The 23691-nt window shown below is 38.1% G+C and overlaps 1 protein-coding gene across 1 annotated transcript in view; it reads right to left on the reverse strand.

The window, feature by feature from the left end:
• Positions 1 to 23691, reverse strand: part of Col19a1 (collagen type XIX alpha 1 chain) — a 324015-nt gene that overhangs the window by 187670 nt on the left and 112654 nt on the right. The window contains exons 11-12 of the mRNA XM_087898047.1: positions 9610 to 9663; positions 7785 to 7820 (exon numbers count right to left, since the gene is read on the reverse strand). Of these exons, the coding sequence (XP_087754173.1) occupies positions 7785 to 7820; positions 9610 to 9663 (90 nt within the window). The remainder of the gene's footprint in view (positions 1 to 7784; positions 7821 to 9609; positions 9664 to 23691) is intronic.

Here is a 23691-nt window from a genome sequence, read left to right on the forward strand (position 1 = left end):
CTTATTCTCTTATTGATTTGTAATATCTTCCATATTATAATCCAAAGTCCCATAAGTATTTGAATGTGTTACAGGGCTTTGAGAGTCCTAAAACTAAAACATTTAACAGTGTTAAATATTGTTGAAATGTAGTTGCTTTTAGAATTCTCATAAATTGACAAGTTTGTAATTTGTGTAGTTACTTTGGGGAGGGAAATTAGACAGTATCTTGTTAAGTTGGACAAAGGACATTCTTTATCACACGATGACTTTACTTGTAGGTATATAGCCAAGAACACTCATGTTCATGAGAGATAAGCACAAAACGATTCATACATTGTTAACAAATGAAAACATCATCAACAGGAAAATTAGTCCATATTTATTCATGCAAAAGTTTACTACCTATTGGAAGATTGTAAGTCAGTTAAAAAGAATAAATAAATCTAACCTATAATATCATCACAAATAAAGCTCAAAACCTGATGAAAATCAGCATACATCAAATACTTCTTCCTAAAAGAATAGCATGTATGGGAAACATATAGCCCAACATGACTTTAAGTACATACCTATATCATAGACATGTAGTAAGTATACATTATTATCAATATAGTGACTTTTTAGAATAAAAAGACAAAGTAGACATCTAATAATATTTTTTTATTTAGAAATTTCTAGGGCAGTATCATAGGTTAATAATGCTGTTTACTTTAAATAATAAATACAGTGTCCGTTATGTCTCATATTCTTCATTAGACAGGAGGGAACACATGCTTGCTATTCTAACCTGAACAAGAGCCTATGTTTGGAGAGATCACAGGCCACAACAACCTATTATTATTGTTTTCTCTAAATAGTCATGCTGTCAAATTGCTTATTAAATATTGATCTGTATCTATAGAGCAATGCTGCTCTCAATCTTGACTATAGAAGCTCCTTCGTTCGGTGGGTAGCAGTTACTTCCCTACAAGTTATTGGCCAGAGAGGCCCAAGAGATACTGGAAGCAATAGAAACTATTGCCATTGCTTTTGATTATCTATTTTAGCTAGATGGTAAGACCCTCGTGCTGAAGACACCACACAGTTTGGTTGTAGGCTACAGAGGGATTAATCTTGAACTTACCAAGAAACTACCCCTGCTGACTCTCTTTCATAGTGCTATAACATACTATTCAGGATGCTGGGGGAGAAAGGGCACCAATAGTCTTGCCCAGTACTGAATACTGCATGCTACAATATTGACCTGCCAGCCAAGATGCTTCCACGGGTGCCATGCTGGTAAAAATGCTAATGGCCGTGACCAGTTTCCCCCTGACTGCATTTGAAGGCTGCTTTACTGGAAAGAATTCTTGGCTGGTGTTTTAAGCATAGCCAAGCCCCAAGAATATGGAATTCATAGGCCTAGGGGTATTGATTTCTAAGTGGTCATGTTCTTAAACTACCTTCTAAATATTTGTATTGATATTTTAGATATTTTTTTTCTGTTCCTAACCTTGGTCAGAGAAATTTGTTATTGCAGTGGGTAGTGGCTAACACAGAAATGTTACTAGAAGCATTGAGTACAAGAGACTGAATGTAGTACAAGAGCTTGGGTATAGGTGGGACTAAATATCAATTCACTTCTCTACAGGCCCAGGGAATGTCTTAGAGTGTTCAGAAAGAATCTTAGAACTGGAGGATAGGGATGGGTGCTGCGAAATGTGGTCCTCTGGACATGAAATCACAGTGGCCATGTTCACTTTTGCAAGATCTGCACAAGATTAGGGCAGTTAAAAATTCAAGCATATTTTCAAGGTTGACCATTTAGTACTGGGCAACCAATTGGCATGCTCTCTTCTAGTGAAAACCATTTCTCCCATTCTCAGCATTTGTCAGCTGCCTGTAGTTTAGGACTGAGGCCTCTTGAGTTTTCTTCTATTCATGTTAGTGTACGTCTATTGCTCTCTTTGGTCAGGTTGTACTTATATATTTAGTATATATATATATATATATATATATATATATACATGTATATACATATATGTAACACACGCACACACACATATGTTATATATATATAAAACAACAGTTAATGAAAAAACAGGTCATGGATTAGAAAGAAAGCAAGTATGTGTATATGGGAGGTTTTGAAGGGGGAAGAGGAAGGGAACAAATTATTTAATTATATTATATTTTTTTTCTCAGTGTAGAGGGAGAGGGACTTTGGAGACCTATCTGAGGACATACTGATAGTTGATAGGTTCTGAAGAAGGGAGGTGACTTTTCTTTGGGTTTAAGTATTTAGAGAAGATTCCTGGGCAAGGTTTTGTGGACTATTCTGCTCTCAGATTCACTGGGTTGTTCTTGAGGTTATTCCTTAATGTTTTTTTCTTCAAATAATTTGGAAAATTTTAAAGAAGGCATCTGGGAAGATCGAAACTTTATTCACATAATGATAAAAATCATCTTTCAGATTCGTAAATCTGGGGAGACTGATAGAATAATTAAAGGTTAAGAATAGAAGAGACATGGGGGTAACTCATCTTTATGTTTTTAGTCCCAGATTATTTCTTTCTTCCTTCCTCCCTCTCTCCTCCCTCCTTTTATCCTATCTTCCTTCTCTTCTTTTCCTTCCTTCCTTGCTGGCCTTTCTTTCTCCTCCTCCACATCCTGATGTTTTTGTTTGTCTATTTGGTTTTGGGTAAATATTTCTCCCTCCATGTGGTAACTTTGGAGTTCTGTCTATATGATCTGTGAAAATGAACCTACAAAAGCTGAATGTTATCAAAGAGATTTAACTCTGGAATCTGAACATGAACTACGTTCACTAAGTCAAGAATGAATTTAGTATAGACTGTCTGGAAACTGCAGTGCCATTTTGGTCAGTCTTGTCAGCCCTGTTCCCTATTTTCTAAGGCATCCTGTACAAGGAGAAACAGTGGGTGACTGTGGGTGGCAGAAAGTGTAAGAACTGCTGCAATTGGACTTCTCTAGTGAACCTGCTTCCAGAGAAAAGCATCAGCTTTTCTCTATTCCTTGCAAATTTGGCTTCCGGCCCTCCTTTACCCACTTTCTTCACTGAGACCCAGTTATAGTTATATGTGAGAAGTTAGAAACTCCAAATAAGAAATAAAAATACCGTTAATGAGAATAGATGGTTTGGGATACCATTTTGAATTACTTATAATGTGGTTTTAATTGAGTTTTAAACTTTTAGCCAATAGCCAAAGCACAATGATTCACCAGGATAGAAAAATAACTGCAATAAACTTATCTCCTCACAAACTTCCTGCATGCAAAGACATTATGCTCAATTGTTATTTCTCTTCATACATTGTTTTAAAAAGTCTTTATGTTAAATCAAAATGAGTAAGTCCTATGACTTAAGTGAGGAAACTAACCCAGCCTGTTCACTCTCCTTACCCAGCTCAACAGTGTGAACTCGGATACTCTTTAGTATTCTATGTCTTGGAATTATCAATACTTGTGTACTTGCTTAGGAAATAGAAAAATCCCTGTTGGACTTGCCAGTAGATTGCAAATATATAGTTTGAAGTTTATCCTTCACGATGAAGTAATCAGAAACCAAATATTAAATATTACTAAGGGGTCTAGTCTCTCCCAAAAGTCCCTAAAGTAATCACGCTGGTTGTTTCTTATATGAATACGAATGAGTTACTCCAAATTTTTGTTCAAGAATTTCAAGAGGAAGTTGCAAAAATCGTTAGGTGTGCTTTCAAGACCATGGCTCTCAAACTATGTAGGAGTTGCCTTAAGAAAATTTAACCTCCGACTGCATAGTTTTTTCCAAGAGGTTCTAACTTCATTGGTATAGATTGTAGCCTAAAAGTTACATCTTTTCAAAAAGTACCTGCGGTAATTTGAATGTGAAGTAAAGATGGAGAGCCACTGACCTGTGAAATAAGGTGGTGAGTCAGAAAGAACATTAAGCTTTGTTTGAGCCATGGACCAGGGGGACCTTCAGCATTTTAGTAGGTACTTACTGAGAATGTATAATTTCTAGTCTCAACCCCACACTTACAGCATAAAACTATGCACTTGAAGAAGATTCCCTGGGTGGCTCCTATGCACTTTAAATTTTGAGATGCATTAAGGCATCTAACCCAGCAGGCAGACTTGAATAGTTGGATTAAAGTAGTAATTGAAAGGCATTCCTAGACCTAACCCCCTCTACTTAACCAAGCCATTTTGTATCTTGATTTTTGCCTGTGTGCTTCCCCAAGAGAGAGATATTTCTTTATTGCTGTTCATTAAGTTGAATTTGAAAGCCAGAGTACTCCAACATTCTAAAAAATTTGCGGGCAGAAACAAAACTTGTTTACTACAGTTTTTATAAACAATGGTTTTTCACTCCATATTCATATTTAGCTTGACTTGTGGGACTTTAAAAATATACTGGTTCCACTTTAGAGTTATTAAATTAGAATTTTGGGGGGAATGGAGGCCCAATACTGGAATTTGCTAAAGCTTTCTGGTGGATTTTAGTGAGCAGCTGGTTTGGGGAACTATTATGGATGAACTCTTTGATATATCATTATCTTGTTTAATATATTATAAAGCAGTTAGTCATTTTGGCTTCCCGAAAGACTGATATCAGTTACTTCAATTAATAAAATATTAACCTGCATTATAAGACAAATTAAATATTTAGAGCGTATAGGTTGATATTAACCTCACTTCACCCCTATTTATAAATGATGGTTCATTGTCTACATAAGAAAACGAATTAATGGCAAGCATATCAAATAACAATACCCACATAATATTATTATCTCATTTTGTAAAATGCAACACTTTTTATTGGGATTTGGGTTTGCCATATCATTAGACACCACAAAGCAAAAATATCTTATCTTTATCTCCGTAAGTGCATTCTAAATGAATGGCAGAGACCACCATGGGGTGTTCCTTAGCAGAAGGGCTTCAGCTGCTATGAAACAGGCACAAGGAAGATAGAATCCTACAGTTTCCCAGGTGAGGCTCCAAAATTCCATTTCAAGTGAAAGGATAAAGATCACATGTCAGCCTTCAAATGGAAGTTGAAAATGACTGGGGAATCAAATGACTAAGTGAAGTAGCTGACTTACCTGCAGCAAAGCAGTCATGCCTTGCACAAGATAAGCAAGCCTAACTCTAAATGAAGCCAAATAAAGTTTTAATTCCAAAATGTATAAAATGGAAGGTATTAAAGGTAAAAGCTCCTTTCAAAATCATTTTATTCCACTTTGGAAAAAAAAAACCTTAAAAAATCTGGCTGTTCTTATTGTCTGTGCTACTGGGGTTCTACTTAGGAAGTAGTCTAATAGCCAGAACATGGAAACAACCTAGGTGCCCCTCAATAGAAGAATGGTTAAAAAAGGTGTGGAACATATACACATTAGAGTTTTACTCAGCGGTAAAAAACAATGACATCTTGAATTTTGCATGCAAATGGATGGAAATAGAAAACGCTTTACTGAGTGAGGTAACCCAGACACAAAAAGAGGAATATGGTATGTACTCACTCATAAGTGGATTCTAGCCATAGTTAAAGGTCTTTGAGTCTATAATTAGTGATCCTAGAGAAGCTAAAAAAGAAGGTGAACCTGAAGAAAATCATATAGTTATCCTCCTGGATATTAGAAGTAGACAAGATTGCCAGGCAAACTTGGGTGCACGGGGGGTGGGGGGTGGAAGTAAGGGGAGATGGTTAGGGAGAGGGGAGAGGGGGAGGATTGGGGATGGCTTGGGGAATGGGATGGGGGGAGGGAGGAAGGATGGCTTTGGGAGCAGGGAAGTTTATACCTCAACTAAGGGAGCCATTTTAGGGTTTACAAGAGACTTGATTCTGGAAGGGTTTCCAGGCCCAAGGAGAGGTCCCCAGATTGTTCCCTGGGCAGCAGAGGAGAGGGCACCTGAACTGGCCTGGGCCCATAACCATACTGATGAATATTTTGCATGTCACCACAGAACCTTCATATGGTGAAGGATGGAGATAGACACAGAGACACATATTGGAACACTGGACTTAACTCCCTAGGTCCAAATGAGAAGCAGAGGGAGGGAGATTGTGAGCAACGAAAGCAGAACCAGAGGGAACCTTCATCCAATGATGGATGGAGATAGAGACGGAGACCCCCATTAGAGCACTGGACTGAGCCCCCAAGGTCCAAATGAAGAGCAGAAGGAAGGAGAACATGAAAAAGGAAGTCAGGACCGCGAAGCGTGCGTTCACCCACTGATACAAGGGAACTGATCAATGAGAGCGCACCAAGGCCAGCTGGACTGGGACTGAAGGAGCATGTGATCAAACCGGATTCTCTGAATGTGGCTGAAATGGGGGCTGACTGAGAAGCCATTGACAATGGCACTGGGTTTTGATCCATTTGCATGGACTGGCTTTTCGAGATCCTGATCTGCTTGGATGCTCACCTTCTTGGATCTGGAGGGAGGGGGGAGGAACTTGGAATTCCCTCAGGGCAGGAAATCCTGACTGCTCTTGGGAACGGGGAGGGAGGAGGAGAGGGAGTGGGGGGAGCAGGAGCGGGAGGGTATTGGGAGGAGGGGAGGAAGTGGAAATTCTTTAAATAAATAAATAAGGGGAAAAAATCTGGCTATTCTTAAGTAAGACCCTTTTTGGTTTCTTGAGTTTTTTGTATACCAAGAAATAGCTTTTCTTTTAATGTCAGCTGGAAAATGTGAGCAAGACATTACTATCATTCCGTTTGGGGTGTTCAACTTTTTTAAAAAGTACACATGTATAAAATCAAAACTCCTCAAATTCCTGTGCTCTACAGATAGCAATGCTTCATCCAGAGTGCCGGGAGACATCCTTAGAAATCCTGACTTTCTACCATAACCAGAGGATCTTGAATATTAGTGACTCCATGCTTCATTTATGTCATCCATAATAGCAACACAAAATTTGACAAACCTAAACTTGATCTTTAAAAAAACCTTCTTCTTTTCCATTGGGCTTAGAATATTTCTTAAGTTAAACAAGAATCTTTAATGCTCTATGCAGAAAATTTGTATCTAAATGGAAATATTCCATAAGTGTTTAAAACTGATGAGACATTTAATTGAGAACTATCCTATCATGTGCACATTATTAAATTTTCTTATGAATCTTTTGTCATTTTATCATTTGCAATTCTTACAAGGAATCATAGGAAAATAACAACAGCCTCTGTCAGGTTTGGGGGGGCAAAGTAACTATCAGTGGGAAAGTGTAGCTCTTGGCTGGACATCATGAGACACACCTTTAACTACAGCACTAAGCAGGCAGAGGCAGGCAGGTCTCTATGAGTTCAAAGCCAGCCTGGGCAGCATACTGAGTTCTGAGTTCTGGGTGAGCTAGTGGTGCTCAGTAGTGATACCATGTTAAGGTTGGGAGGAGAATAATAGAAAAGGGAGGAGAGAAGCTATCTGTTCTCCTTTCTGGATGGTTATGTCTGGTGTTACTCTTATAATTTTTAGACTAAGTAGAACTTTCCATTTCCATTTACTCACATTTTTTATTACAAAAGAATGTGTAATCAAACACAGGGGCATGGTATTAACCTTGGTAAGCATGTAGAGAATTGTTTGAGGTAGATACTGATTACAGACTCCTGTGGGAAATAACCTTAACACCTTGGGTCAAGTACTTCACGGTTCAGGGAAGAATCCCATCTTTAAAAGGAGAAGGTTTACTAGTCATATTGTGATTCCACTATCAGTTCCTGTAATACTACATGGCTTAAATTATATCTGCTAGTATGGATAGCAAAAAGAACATTTTAATTTAATTTATTTATTTACTTTGGTTTAAGATTACTTACAGTTGAGGCTGGTGGCCCTGGAGGTCCCATATCACCCTAAAATAGATGAGAGAAATGTTGCAATTACCATCAGCACTTTTCTACACATTATTTCAGTTTCTGGAAAGAAGCAATAATACAGATAAACCTTTTATGTCTTTATTTATTCTTTAAGAATTTCATATGATATATTTTGATCATATTCTTCCCCCATTTCCCATTTCCTCCCAGACTCCTCCGTTTCCCTACCACAAAATTCATAATCTGAAAAGACTTAAAAATAGAATTTTTCTTGATAAAATTTTCTGCGTAATGAGAGCCTTATCATCTTCCCCTTAGGGATTATGATATGAAGATCGCCTTGTGTGCCCTTGTGCTTTCTGCGGGAGCAAAACGTGTTTTGAAAAACTAAAATAATCTAGTTTTCTATTCTTTTGACTGTGAATCCAAAATTAGGAAAAAAATTATCTTTCCAAATACGGTTACTTGCCAACAGAGCAGCTGGGAAGCGTCATAGCGACAGATAATTTTTCTGACAAAGTTAGCATGAGCATCAGCAGAAATAATAAGTGGATCCCCCCCCCCGTGCCTTCCAGCTGCAAGGAACAGTTCCCACCACCTCTCCTAGGCTCTGCTTAGTAGGCATCACTCGTGTCTGGGGCATTCAGAGGCTTTTCCTCCATCTGAGTGTTTTCCAGGGCTAGGATAGCTTTGTTGACCTACGTGAATTCAGGCATGTGTGTTGGCTATTAAAAAGTCTTTGAAAATGCTGTCTGTAGTGAGAGTGGTGTGCACTTTAATTCCAAGCACTGGGAAGGCAGAGGTAGGAAGATATCTATGATTTTAAGGCTAGTCTAATTGACATAGCAAGTTCCAGGCCAGCCAGGGCTCCATAGTAAAATCTTGTTTAAAAACAAAGGTTTTGAAAAAGTGTCTACAAGTTCTTGATGTGTCATTCCAGTGTTTTGCTGGCTTGGGAGCTCTACTCATTTATGAGAATGCTGTCACTGGGCCCGAGTGTCTTTCCTGTGATTTTTTACTGCCTTGAACATTATGGAGTCCACGTTCCTGTAGAGTGTACCATGGGGCTGTCTTGCCAAGTATATCTAGGATTTTCTCTTCTCATTAAACGCAATTATCTCTAATTTTAAGACATAGCATTGTACATTCATTATCTTCAGAACCATTTTACTAAAATAACAGTTGTTAAGGAACTTAAATCAGTCTCTAAGGATTGCTCTGTGAGATCATCTCTAACTCAAAGAGAAATATTTAAGATACACAAGGAATTCTGCATCTGTTGACCATGGAGAATAAAATGCAGACATGGGCAACTCCCATGAAATCCGGGTTGCTAACTTACCTTACTCAACACAACCCTTACCTTTAATATTTGTTAGCTCTCAGTGAGAGGCCACTACCAAAATCCTTTTATAAAGTGGTACACAAGAAATGAAGCATTTAATCTAAGGATGAGGCATCACGTTGGCTTCCTTTCCTCAAAGCCTCCTGCCTGTTCATTATGGTGACAGCTTTGTGCTGTTGGCTGAGTTTCCTGACACAGGACACCTTTGCTAATGTGGTGTTGGAACACCTCATGCTGTCAAGCAAAGGTGAGAAACAGGAGGTTTCACACGTGTGCTAATGTCAGCTATGGCGGCACACACACAGTCTCTCACACTAAAGCAACCAAAAGGCTTTCCTTGCTCTGAGGATTTTCATATAATAGCCTTCCATTAATCTCAAGATGTTTGTGCAACCAGATGTGATCTACAAGCAGTCACCCTGTTTTCTGGAAAGGTAGGTCTTAAAACAAGGTCGGGACGCTCGGGGGTAGATACAGTACCTTTTCTCCTTTTGGGCCAGGTGGACCATGAGGACCCAAGTCACCTTTCAAACCCTGAAAAAGAACATAACAAAAATCATTTTGATATAAGAGTCACCAAAAGGTTCAATTACTGACAAATTATTAGTAAGAAAATGAAGCATGTTTTCCTGAACTCCCAAATCCCATTCTTCCCTTTGTAGTGGAGAGAGAGACAGGCAACTGGCACCAATGAGATAAGCAACATCTGTGCTGCGGTGGTTTCAGATCCATTAAACCAGTGCGAGGCCTCAATACTGCATATTTGTGCAACTTTGCTTCCTGCTAAAATTACATTAATTCACCATCTGGGGGAACATCATTTAGATCTATATGAGCTTTTAAGTATCCTCTTTGGATTAAATTTGTGGGTGTTGTAAATACCTCTGATTTAGCATTGATTTAGTCTTTATAGAGCTTGCCAAAAAAAAACATGAGTTACATCAAAAACATGTTCATGTCTCTCTCAAGAAATTTAATTATTGGGAGGAGAGCTACCATAGCTGTATGCTTCTCTTGTCACTCACTGGGCTGCAACGAAGGGGAGCATCCTGCCCATCTGAAAGTATGTTTTAGTTTTCTAATTCCTTTCCTAGAAAGCTATCAAATGGAACTACATGAGACAGAGAATGCCAGCTAAATATTTTCACAAGTCCTTTGGACTCTTGGGTGTCTTAGAGGTATTTAGGTGGTGACAGCCATAATCAGTTCTGCAGTTGAATGTATTCACTGTAGAAACAGAGGACAAGTTGGATGGACACATCTTGATGGAGTGGCAAATAGGAAAGATATCTGCCATCATTTTTAACACATCAGTTGAGGGAGAAGGGATAAGGAAAAAGGAAGCACTCAGGAGTAATATTACACACAGTTTAAGTCCAAACATCATACTGTCCTAGCTGAGGAATTGCTACCCTGGCATTTTGAAGGGACTAAATTACGTACAGATAGGCATTCAATATGGAATCCAAGGACAAAGTGAAGTAATAAAAAAAAAACAATTAGATAAGAACATTTTGTTGCACAGAGAGTGTGACAATCATTTCAGACACTACCACCAACAAAGGCAGGATAAAGACCAGACCTTCATTTTGTAAATCATTCAATAAAAAACCCAAATCCAAAAGAAAACAAAACAAAAAACAACCAATTTTGAAATGAATAAATACCTTAATATGTTTTTAATCATTAGTTTAGTGTTTAACGAATATATTTGAAGTGTAGTAGTCTACTATATTTTGGATTATCAATCTATTCCTTCCCAAAACGGTAGATACTTGAGAGTAAAACCTGGCAAAGGAATATCTTAATCACTTGTAGTGAGACAATTGCCATTTCTGTGAGTGGATTTCTACCATTCATTCATCCATTTATGCAATAAATCTTCACCAGGTACCCACATAAAATGTATAAGCAGGAGTAATTTTCAAGAGATGCTCAAAATCAAAGTGGTGAGAACAGTTAGTAAAATGGCTGGCACTTAACAAAGGCTACCTATTTTATTTTCAGGACAAGTAAGACATAATCAATAGTGCTTTTTGTTCTGTTTCACACTCAGGTGGACAGATATGTAACAACTGTGCTTTAAGTCATAGAGAATAAAATGCAGTTGAGAAGTATTATATTAATAAAGCTTCGACAACTACATCCAGGAAAGTAGACCCATGTAACTCATGTCCCTTATGACAAAGGACTGTGAGGCTGAAGCTATGGCTTTGTAATGGTCTCTGAAAAACAGCTCAGTAATGCTTTTTGCAAGTATGGTTTTTCTCTTCCTGTCATGCTGATGCTGCTATCAATGTTATTGAGTGCCAGAGGGGTAAAAGAAAGACACAGTGCAAAAGTATAAAACATGTTTAGAAATGGGAGCAGTCGTCTTTAACAGCTGAGCTGTGCCTTCTAGATAGGAGCAAGATGCTGCAACCATGAAATCTCGATGTTGTGGTCTCCTAAACAAGACCAGCATAATGATAACACCTGTTGACATGACAGAGCAGATAAGGGAGATTTCAGACGGCCTTGTCTCTAGAGGAGAACTACAGCAATCAATGACTGCAGGAGAGGAATAATCTGTCTTCTTCCCCTAGGGATGTGGCCAGTGATAAATGATCCAATCCTGAAAAAAGTGGTTGACTCTAAACACATGTACATAAGAACATCATTAAATGAACATCATTAATCAGTAAACCCTCTGTATACATGTGTGTGTGTGTGTGTAAAATGAAGAAAATTATAGACAAGGTCATGAGCATGAGAGGGAGTGGTGGGGGAGGTATGAGAGAAATTAAAGGGAGGTGGGTGAATAGAAATGATGTAATTAAGTACAGTAAAGTACAGTAATAAAACTTAGGAAAGTTTTATTAATCTATGAAAACTTTAAATTAAAAAGCATAAAACACCAAATGAAATGGATACTTAGCTTAAGACTTGGACCGATATCTATTATTAAGGCTTCCAGTAATATTATTGTACATAAAGAATACTTGAAACCTGGCAGTTGTATCTACAGGAAATGTGAAGAGGGGGAGTTTTCTCTATAAGAGAAATGAAAGTGAGGGATGGCGTCACATAAAGCAAATGGATTTCAGGATTTTTATCGGAAAATACACTGCTCATGTGATATAGAATCCTTAAATATCATATAATATAAAATAATATTGTTTGTTTAAAAATTTAAGTTATTAATTCCTTGTCCCATCTACTGATGAAATCTTATTTTCTAACAATGGCAGCACCCATCACCTAATGATACCTCTGGTTTTGTGATTTCAGGGTTTGTATCATTAGTAGTGCACGTTGTACTGGTATATGGAAAGAAGTTTTGATGATTATTTTCGAAATGTCAGATATGTTAGTTTTGAAAAGTTTCAAAGATCAAAATGAACATGTAGAAGAGACTAAACTCAGTGACTGAAATCTACTTTTCTGAGATTGTATAGCCATCTGAGAACAAACTAACGAAAGAGATAACCATTAAAACTAAGTATGTCACATTTAAAAGTTTTTAATGGACAATGATTACATAGTTCTTACTGTATGCTGGGCACTATTTTAACGCTGTATGCATGATGATGCCTTTGATCCTCTCACAATCCCTGTGAGCACTAAAATCTTATCATCCTACGTGTAAATAAAGACAATGAGAGGAGAAATAGGGCAGCGTGACATGCAGTTACTGGAAGAACTGCTGGAGTTCGAAGCTGACAGCCTAGCTTCAGTGCTCACAATAGTACATTTATAGTACTCCCTCCCACGTCTGTTCTGAGATACTATTGTGGAATACATTTCATACTGGGCCACAGTCAGAATCACATCACTAAGTAAGAACAAGATCTTATCATTTCTATATTGTTTAGTATGCACCACTTAAACTGCAATGAAAATATGTTTATCAATTCTTTAGCACGTAGTCGAAAGTTCACGCACATTTATGCATGTGCACACATATGTGCATGCAGTCACACATATTCTGGAAGTTATAATCCCTATAGTGGCTTGACTTTAGAGAGTTTAAAATCACCATTAAAATTCCATACACTCCCTAAAAAAGTGTGCGTGTAATTACAAGGGCAGCATGAATTGTGACAAGTGCTGAAATACTTTGGTATGGAGTCAGGAGTTTAGCCTTGAAGAATAGGTAATGGTGTATGGCATGATTTAGTGGAAAAATGAGACCTTTTAGTGGGGCACTCAGAATTAAAGAATAATTTTACTGTTTTATAGAATAAAATTGATTAATTTCCTCATGTGACTTTTTCCTTTTGAAAATAACTTGCGATAATGCCCTGATATAGCTAGAAAATAAAGCTGGAAGAGGACTAAATTTCAATTTCTAATAAAAGTAATTTATGAGAAACATTGTTACATACCACGGTCACAAATGGCAATGTCATAAAATTCCTGGATTCTTCACAAGTAACTGGGTTTTCATTAACAATGATAAAGGGGTTATATTTTAGCTTCCCCTCTATTCAAGTACCAAGTTACATGTATGTAAGACATCTGCCACAGCACCTCCAGGTCTTTCTTCCTCTTTCATCATTGTCTTAGGTCAGGCTTCAGTTACTTAGGCATGAGACTACACAACACAGTGACCGTTTCTAAAAAAAAAAATGTAAACTGCAGCAAACAGCAACTGAAAACTTAGCCCAAGCATTCAGTAAGTGCTTGGTAGTATAACACATCTTTACTTTCTTGATAGGACTATAGAAAGGACAGAAAACTAGGCAAAGACTCAAATTGTATCTTAGAAATGACTCACCCTTAGCCATAAGGTGGGGCTTACAGGAAGGACAGGCCTTGCCTACTGGACAGGTTCTAGATTCTCCCAGGAGTCATGTCTGGGGCACTGTCTGTGAGGAGGTTTCTAGATTGGGTGAACTAAGATGGGAAGACACTAAGTGCAGGAGACACCATCCATGGTCCAGATTCCAGGACTGAATAAGAGGGAGAGGCAGCGCTGTCACCAACTTCCTTCTTTCTCTTTTTTCTGGACTCTGGATTCAGTGTGACTGGCTGTCTCATGTTCCTCCCACTGTGAGTTCCCTTTAAGAATTTGACTAGACCTTCAAACTGTGAGCCAAAACGAATGCTTGCTTACTTAAGTTGCTTATTGCTAGGTATTTGTTTGTCAAAGCAACGAGAAAAGAAACTAACACTGCTAATGCAGTGCTTTCTATACTCTGGTTCTAAGTGTGTTCTGGATTTTCCTTCTCTGCAGTCATGAATTGGTCAGATATTAATAGGAAGAGTGCTGGAAACCTCAAAATTTCATCATGTTAATAGTAAAGGTTTAAAAAATGATTTCTCCATCACTTGGCAACAAGCCAAAGAAATCACAAAAAGTTGTCCTACTTGTTCCTTCTATAACCAAACTCCTTTACCTACAGGGAACAACCCTAAAGGTATGCAAAGAAATAAAATTTGACAAATCGATATGTTTCATTTTTAAAAATTTGAAAGATTAAAATATGTACACCATACAATAGACACATTATTCAGGATTTCAATATGCAACTGCTTTGATTTCTGAAAGGTTTGATTCTATAATTGCACACCTGTTAGAAGTTATGGCTGTCATGGGTATACCTTCACACATTAAAACTGACTATGCTCCAACATATGTCTCCAGCAAGATAAAACAGCTTTTGAATTACTGTAACATAAAACATATTATAGGTATATCACATAATCCAACAGGACTACTTGTCATTGAGAGATCTAATAATAATAAAATAAATGCTTAATAAACAGGTGGGAAAATCAAGACGCCCAGAGATAGACTGCTTAATGTCTTATTAAACTTAAATTTTCTTAATGCTAGTGAGAAAGGAACAACAGCTGTAGAGAGACATTGGACAACAGAAAAAAATCTTTGAATTAAATCAGCTGGTGTATTTCAAGGATGTGTTGACATCAGAATGGAAATCAGGATATGTGTGGAAGGGCTTTCACTCTTGTTTTCACAGAAGAAACATTATGGATACCATCAAAATTAATCAAGATTCAGTTTGAAAGAAGAAACCTCTTGATAAAGTGAAATAACAGTTTATTCACAGAGGTGACAATCCTACAGGTTGTAAGGAAACCTCACAAGGGTTGGGGTAGGGTTCTGTTCTTGTCTTTGCAGGAAAATAGGAAATACCCATCTTCAAAATGTCAAGAGACCTTCGACATCTAGATGCCTAAAGAAGCAAAGATAGTTACAGAAATAATCACCAAGCAAAGAAAAATCTGACTTATGATATCAATATTCTCTGCAGGGTAAAATTTCACTACTAAAAGATACATATCTCCTTACTTCTCAGTATAGTGGTAGTCCTGACTCACTTAAAAAAAACTCCTCAAAATGATTTCAACTTGACTAGCTGAGGTGGTACACCATATTACCACACTCTGGCCGGAATTTTAAATGAAAACTTCAACAACAAAAACCCTACACACTACTCAGAGACTATCTACAATTGTTATAGGCAGTATCCTTGAGACGTAACCATCATTTAGTTTTTTACAGGATCCCATTTGCATGCAAAATTCAAGATGTCATTGTTTTTTACCGCTGAGTAAAACTCTAATGGGTATATGTTTCACATTTTCTTTAACCATTCTTCTATTGAGGGGCACCTAGGTTGTTTCCAGGTTCTGGCTATTACAAATTGTGCAGCTATGAACATAGTTGAACAAATACTTTTGTAGTATGATAGGGCATCTCTTGGGTATATTCCCAAGAGTGGAATTGCTGGGTCCTGACGTAAGTTGACTCCCAGTTTCCTGCTGTGTCAGAAACCGCCACACTGATTTCCAAAGTGGCTATACCATCACTCCCATGACAGCTAAAAAGTAGTTCTAAAAAATGATGTCTCATCTCCCTACAGATTTTGTCTTCTCAAGGTTATGGATAATTGCTATCTGTGAGGAGTTGATTATAAGTTGTATAGAGTTGGTGTGGAATACGAAGTAGTATCAGGAATCTCTTTTTGAAAAATAAAGGGGAATGGATGAAATGGAATAATAGGTAGATTAGTGTATCTACTTGTGAACTATTAGTTATAAACAATTTACACTGGTATAGCTTCTTGATTACATATTTAAAATTATTTTTGTATTCCTAAGATAATTTGTATACTAATTCAAATTCAAATTATGTTTATTATATTGAGGATGCTCCTATTTCTTTTTAAAATATTTGTACACAAATGTAAAATTATTTTGTCATATTGTATATATGTATGTTTCTACCTCTTCTTAAGATATTTCATACTGATGCAATTTTTGTATATTTTTATCATATTGCTCTATACATTTCTACCTCTGATCAAGATATTTATATACATTGTAAAAATTTGATGTCATTGTCCTCATCACTGCACATCTGTTTAAAGATTGTTTCTTTTTTATAATGTGAGGCTTTGGTTTTTAAGTTACATAGGTATTAAGTACTATAGTTTAATAGTCACATGTTTGTCATATTTTTTAGTTATGTTAGCATGGTTCTCTAGGTGAACAAAGATCAGTCTGCACTGATAGGAACTATTCAAAGAACTGTAGAATATGACATTTAAATAACTCAGGATTTGTTGACATGGGACACGATTGTTCTTGGAAGCACTGATATCTCTTCCTGAGAGAATGTTGGTCACTGAAGACAATCCACCTGAAACTTGATGGCAAAACTGGTCTTTGGGCAAAGAACTGCTCTTGTCTCAACTACTGACAATATGCACACTGTCTAAATTGGGCAAGCAGGATACAATCAGAAATGGCTGCTAAACCTTGCCAAGACAGGGTAGCACAGTCTTTCAAATTTTCCTGCTTCTTTAAATGGTCTGTCAGATCCTCTAGACCTTAGCCAAAGTTGGTTGCCCCAGTGTTGCAATAAAAGACTTTGTGTGATTGTTCAAGTAGCCAGCTGTCTCTGTCATTTCTTAAACCTTTTAGAAATTGTTTGTTTGCACTCCCTGCTTACTCAGATAATATTAATTTTCTTCTCAGGTCATTGATGGGGTTGAAGACTAGTTTGTCACAGATGCTTTCCTCTCATAACTTAGCTAAGGCATTTTAGTATAACACTTAGACACCTCGGGATGGGACAACTATTAAAATAATCTCTGTTACCATTTGTGTATAGGAGGGCAACTGATTTTTTGGAGTTGATCTTGTATCCTGCCACATTACTAAAGGTGTTTATCAGCTATAGGAGTTCTTTGGTAGAGTTTTTGGGGTCGCTCATGTATACTATCATATCGTCTACAAATAACGAGAGTTTAACTTCTTCCTTTCCAATTCGGATCCCCTCTATCCCCTTATGTTGCCGTATTACTATTGCTAGAACTTCTAGCACTATATTGAAGAGGTATGGGGAGAGTGGACAGCCTTGTCTTGTTCCTGATTTCAATGGAATGGCTTTGAGTTTCTCTCCGTTCAGTTTGACGTTAGCTGTCGGCTTGCTGTAAATAGCTTTTATTATATTTAGGTATAATCCTTGTATCCCCAATCTCTTCAACACCTTTATCATAAAGGATTGTTGGATTTTGTCAAATGCTTTTTCAGCATCTAATGAGATGATCATACGGTTTTTTTCTTTCAGTTTATTTATATGATGGATTACATTCATAGATTTGCGTATGTTGAACCAGCCCTGCATCTCTGGAATGAAGCCTACTTGATCATAATGGATAATTTTTCTAATGTGTTCTTGGAATCGGTTTGCCAGGATTTTGTTGAGAATTTTTGCGTCAATGTTCATGAGTGAGACTGGCCTGTAATTCTCTTTCTTGGTTGTGTCTTTGTGTGGTTTTGGTATCAGGGTAACTGTAGCTTCATAAAAAGAGTTTGGCAATGACTCTTCTGTTTCTATATTGTGAAATACCTTAAGGAGTATAGGTATCAGCTCTTCTTGGAAGTTCTGGTAGAATTCTGCATTGAAACCATCTGGCCCTGGGCTTTTTTTGGTCGGAAGGTTTTTGATAACAGCTTCTAATGCTTCGTGACTAACAGGTCTATTTAGATTGTTCACCTGGTCTTGATTTAACTTTGGTAAATGGTATTTATCTAAAAACCAATCCATTTCTTGTACATTTTCCAACTTTGTGGCATATAAACTTTCGTAGTAAGATCTAATGATTCTTTGAATTTCCTCTGTGTCTGTTGTTATGTCCCCCTTTTCATTTCTGATCTTATTAATTTGAGTGTTCTCTCTCTGCCTTTTGATTAGTTTGGCTAGGGATTTGTCAATCCTGTTGATTTTCTCCAAGAACCAACTTTTTGTTTCTTTGATTTTTTGGATTGTTTTCTGTGTTTCTATTTTATTGATTTCAGCCTTCAGTTTGATTATTTCCAGTCTTCTACTCCTCCTGGAAGAGTCTGCTTCTTTTTTTTCCAGAGCTTTCAGGTGTGCTGTTAAGTCTCCAATATGTGCTTTCTCCGTTTTCTTTAATTGGGCACTTAGTGCTATGAACAAACTTCACCTTTCACGATAGCCACAAATAGCATAAAATACCTTGGGATAACTCTGACCAAGGTAGTGAAAGACCTATTTGACAAGAACTTTAAGTCTTTGAAGAAAGAAATTGAGGAGGATACCAGAAAATGGAAAGATCTCCCTTGCTCTTGGATTGGGAGGATCAACATAGTAAAAATGGCAATTCTACCAAGAGCAATCTATAGATTCAATGCAATCCCCATCAAAATCCCATCAAACTTCTTCACAGATCTTGAGAGAATAATAATTAATTTTATATGGAAAAACAAAAAACCCAGGATAGCCAAAACAATCTTATATAATAAAGGAACTTTTGGAGGTATAACCATCCCTGACTTCAAACTCTATTACAGAGCTACAGTATTGAAAACAGCTTGGTACTGGCATAAGAACAGAGAAGTTGACCTATGGAATCGAATAGAAGACCCAGATATTAACCCACAAACCTATGAACACTTGATTTTCGACAAGGGGGCTAAAGGTATATAATGGAAGAAGGAAAGCATCTTTAACAAATGGTGCTGGCATAACTGGAGGTCAACCTGTAGAAGAATGAAAGTAGATCCATATCTATCACCATGCACAAAACTCAAGTCCAAATGGATTAAAGACCTCAACATTAATCTGACCACTTTGAACCAGATAGAAGAGAAAGTGGGAAGTAGTCTACAAGACATAGGCACAGGAGACCACTTCCTAGGTAGAACCCCAGTAGCACAGACAATAAGAAAATCAATGAATAAGTGGGACCTCCTGAAACTGAGAAGCTTCTGTAAAGCAAAGGACACCGTCAGTAAGACAAAAAGGCTACCTTCTGACTGGGAGAAGATCTTCACCAACTCCTCATCAGATAAAGGCCTGATCTTCAAAATATACAAAGAACTCAAGAAACTAGACACTAAAACTCTAATTAACCTAATTAAAAAATGGGGTGCTGAACTGAACAGAGAATTCTTAACAGAAGAACTTCGAATGGCCAAAAGTCACTTAAGGTCATGCTCAACCTCCTTAGCGATCAGGGAAATGCAAATCAAAATAACTATGAGATACCATTTTACACCGGTCAGATTAGCTAAAGTCAAAAACACCAATGATAGTCTATGCTGGAGAGGATGTGGAGTGAGGGGAACACTCATCCATTGTTGGTGGGAATGCAAACTTGTGCAGCCACTGTGGAAATCAGTGTGGCGGTTTCTCAGCAAACTGGGAGTCAATCTCCCTCAAGACCCAGCAATTCCACTCTTGGGAATATAACCAAGAGATGCCCTATCATACCACAAAAGCATTTGTTCAACTATGTTCATAGCAGCACTATTTGTAATAGCTAGAACCTGGAAACAACCTAGGTGCCCCTCAATAGAAGAATGGTTAAAGAAGGTGTGGAACATATATACATTAGAGTTTTACTCAGCGGTACAAAACAATGACATCTTGAATTTTGCATGTAAATGGATGGACATAGAAAACGCTTTACTGAGTGAGGTAAGCCAGACCCAAAAAGAGGAATATGGTATGTATTCACTCATAAGTGGATTCTAGCCATAATTAAAGGTCTTTGAGCCTATTATTCGTGATCCTAGAGAAGCTAAATAAGAAGGTGAACCTGAAGAAAATCATGTAGTTATCCTCCTGGAGACTGGAAATAGACAAGAGGGTCAGGTAACCTCGGGTGCATGGGGGGGTGGGAGGGTTGTTGGAAGGGGAGAGGGTTAGAGAGAAGGGAGTAGGGGAGGAATGAGGAAAACTCGGGGGACTGGGATGGGGGGAGGGAGGAAGGATGGATATGGGATCAGGGAAGAATATATCTCAACTAAGGGAGTCATTTTAGGGTTTACAAGAGACTTGATTATAAATGGGATCCCAGGTCCAAGGAGAGATCCCCAGATTGTTCTCTGGACAGAGGAGAGGCTGCCTGAACCGGCCTTGGCCCATAACCATACTGATGAATATTTTGCTTATCACCATAGAACCTTCATCTGGCGATGGATGGAGATAGAGACAGAGACCCACATTGGAACACTGGACTTAACTCCCTAGGTCCAAACGAGAAGCAGAAGGAAAGAGAACGTGAGCAAAGAAGGCAAGACCAGAGGGAACCTTCATCCGACGATGGATGGCGATACAGACGGAGACCCACACTGGAGCACGGGACTGAGCCCCCACAATGTCCAAATGAGGGGCAGAAGGAAGAAGAACATGAAAAAGGAAATCAGCACCGCGAGGGGTGTGATCACCCACTGATACAAGGGGACTGATGTAATGAGAGTTCACCAAGGCCAGTTGGACTGGGACTGAGCGAGCACGTGATCCAGCCAGATTCTCTGAATGTGGCCGGATTCTCTGAATGTGGCTGGCCTGGAGTCTTTCTGAAAAGCCATTGACAATGACACTGGGACTTGTTTCCTCTGCATATACTGGATTTTTGGGATCCAGTCTGTTTGGATACTCACCTTCCTGGACCTGGAGGGAGGGGGGAGGAACTTGAACTTCCTACAGGGCAGGAAACCCTGACTGCTCTTAGGGATGGAGAGGGAGGAGGAGAGGGAGTGGGGGGAGTGGGAGGATGTTGGGAGGAGGAGCGGAAATGGAAACTTTTATAATTTAATAAACTTTGAAAAAAAATAATCTCTGTTATTTGCTAATTATCTTAGACTGGACATTTAGCATGTGTTTCTTACTTGATTTGTTCATATTGGTTGTAGTTCTATTTTTCTGTATGTTTTTGCCTTTTCTTCTAGACAATACTTGATATTTGTTCTTATTGTATATTGTTTTGCATTAGGTTTAGAGGCCTCTTATTTGGACAAAAGGGAGAAGTGTTGTGGGAACTCCTTCAGCCTTTTTGGGTACTGGCACATTAGGGCATGGTCTGAGGCACTATGTGTGAGTGATAAGCACAGATGGAAAGCGTAGTGGTCAGAGTTCTGTTCGCAGCTTCCAGCATCCACAGAGCAGAAGATTTTGACTCTCTATCCATATTGTGAGTTTTCCCCAGATAAATATTTGTTATCCTTAATTCCAGCCTCTTATGGACGTTCTTTAATTATGCCTACATTAGGGGTTCTAAAACAAAAAGGAATGCTTTAAATCTCATGATGCTTTCCATGCCTATAGTCTTAATAACCTTTGTATAAAACCATAGGATACTTTAGCAGAGGGTACTTTGTTACCTATGCTAATTGTGCCTGCCACTTAGCAGACTGGAAAGTGACTTGCTGATCTAAGGGCACAGCTAGGGTCCTTCCTTGGCTTGTTCTCTAGGACTCTTACTGCTACACCAAGTACCATAGTACTGTGATGTCACGGTAGGTCAGATACTGCATTTAAACCCGTGGGTCAATGTCCTGATACAGCAAGGGAAGGCCATAGAGTATAGACAGACTCCTGAGCTGGAAACCAGTGCATAACACAGCACAGAGAACTGCTGCAAAGGTGAAGATCAGCAAGGATGAGGGCCATAGTAAAGATGTGAATGGAGAGCCCTAGGAAATAAGCAAGAAGCAGAAGTTGAGGTGTGTCAGCAACTTGTGCCAGGGGTAACTCCTGGGGGGTCACTCTATTGGGATCAAGTCTCCCAGGAATTTGATGACTTTCTCCACAGTCCTAAAAGATTGATCTTCAACCTTCTTTCCTGCTGTGGATGTCTACTGCACACAAGATGGATTTCATAATATCTTTAGGGATGGCAAAGATTTCAAAGGCTTTCAGGTATTACAGAATTGAATAGAGCCTTGGGTAGTGTTTCCTTATTCTTGACTAATAAAGACAGGTAATGGGACCCTTTAAACCATTTAAACAGTGTATACGAATAGATGCCTAAGGAAAGGATTGTCACTTTTTAACCTCCTAGTACAATCTGCATTTCAACAGAAAATGGTAGCTGTTGATTGGAACAGTTTCCATTTTAAAAGAAACCAAAAAATGAGCTATTATTCAATTATTATTCTAATATCTGTGGTAGCATGCTGGAAAGAAGGAAGGGCAATAATTCTCCAGGAAAAGGGAAGGATATGTATGGATTCAAAGATGTCAAAAGCTGTGGTCAGCTTTAGCTTGAAGAAATCCTGTATGGGGTGGTTAGGGGGTCATTGTTTTCTAGAAGAGTTTATACTATTAGCACACAGCCTCCCTTTTCTTTTCTTTCCCTGTTTATATAAATACCACCCTACAATCACAACTCTCCCTGCAGGGAGACATTGGTGATTTGAACTGTGAACTCTGACTGAGAACAAATGTCACCAATGAATATGTGCTGGGAGAAAATGACAATGAAAGCAAGACTCAAAAAAAATCAATCAGGAAATAGAGATGAAGAAAGGATTAGTGTGGGTAAGGAAGTGCGTGAGACAAATGAAGCCTATGGGAGCCCGGTTATGGAGCTAAAAACACTGCTGCAAATTACCTTGTGTAAAACCTACCTCCATCCTTCATTTTGTTTGAATGTGGCTGGTCCTGCCAAGGAGATCTAACTCTAATTGCGTTACATAGAATATTTCAGTGGTAAAACTAAACAGAACATTATTAAAGAGGGAATTAGTTTTATATCATGGGCATTAAGGCCAGCCAGACCAGTGTCACCGTTGGCCCTGGTTCACTCTAGAAAGAAACAGTTTATACAATAAAAAATGTTGTATTTCAAACCCTTTACTAAGAAAAAACAGGAGCTTTATAATGTTTGTATATATATGAAACAAAGTGATTAATTTGTTAACCCGCTGAAGGAAACGTGTATCTGAAAAATAAACAGTTGTGAGCCCTAAAACCAAAGAAGTTCAAAGGTTCAAAGGAATCCTGCATAAAAAATGATTAGAGTAGAATTAGAACGAGGATTATTTCTTTTCTTCTATAAGCAAAAAATAACTTTCCAGAGGGCAATTTGGCAATATATACCAAGGATCTTAAATCAGTTCCTTCCACCTGGCCCTGTGATTTTTTTTTAAGAATGTATCCTAAGGAAATAATCAGATGAGAAGCTTAAGGCACCTTATAATAAATGCAGTGGTATTTATGAGAAACATTCCACATTCTTAAGAATAAGGAACTGATCCAATAAATTACTGCACATAGATGAATTGACTCTGGTG

This window comes from Myodes glareolus, chromosome 18, assembly GCF_982192425.1.
Source record: "Myodes glareolus chromosome 18, mMyoGla1.1, whole genome shotgun sequence".
NCBI lineage: Eukaryota > Metazoa > Chordata > Mammalia > Rodentia > Cricetidae > Myodes > Myodes glareolus.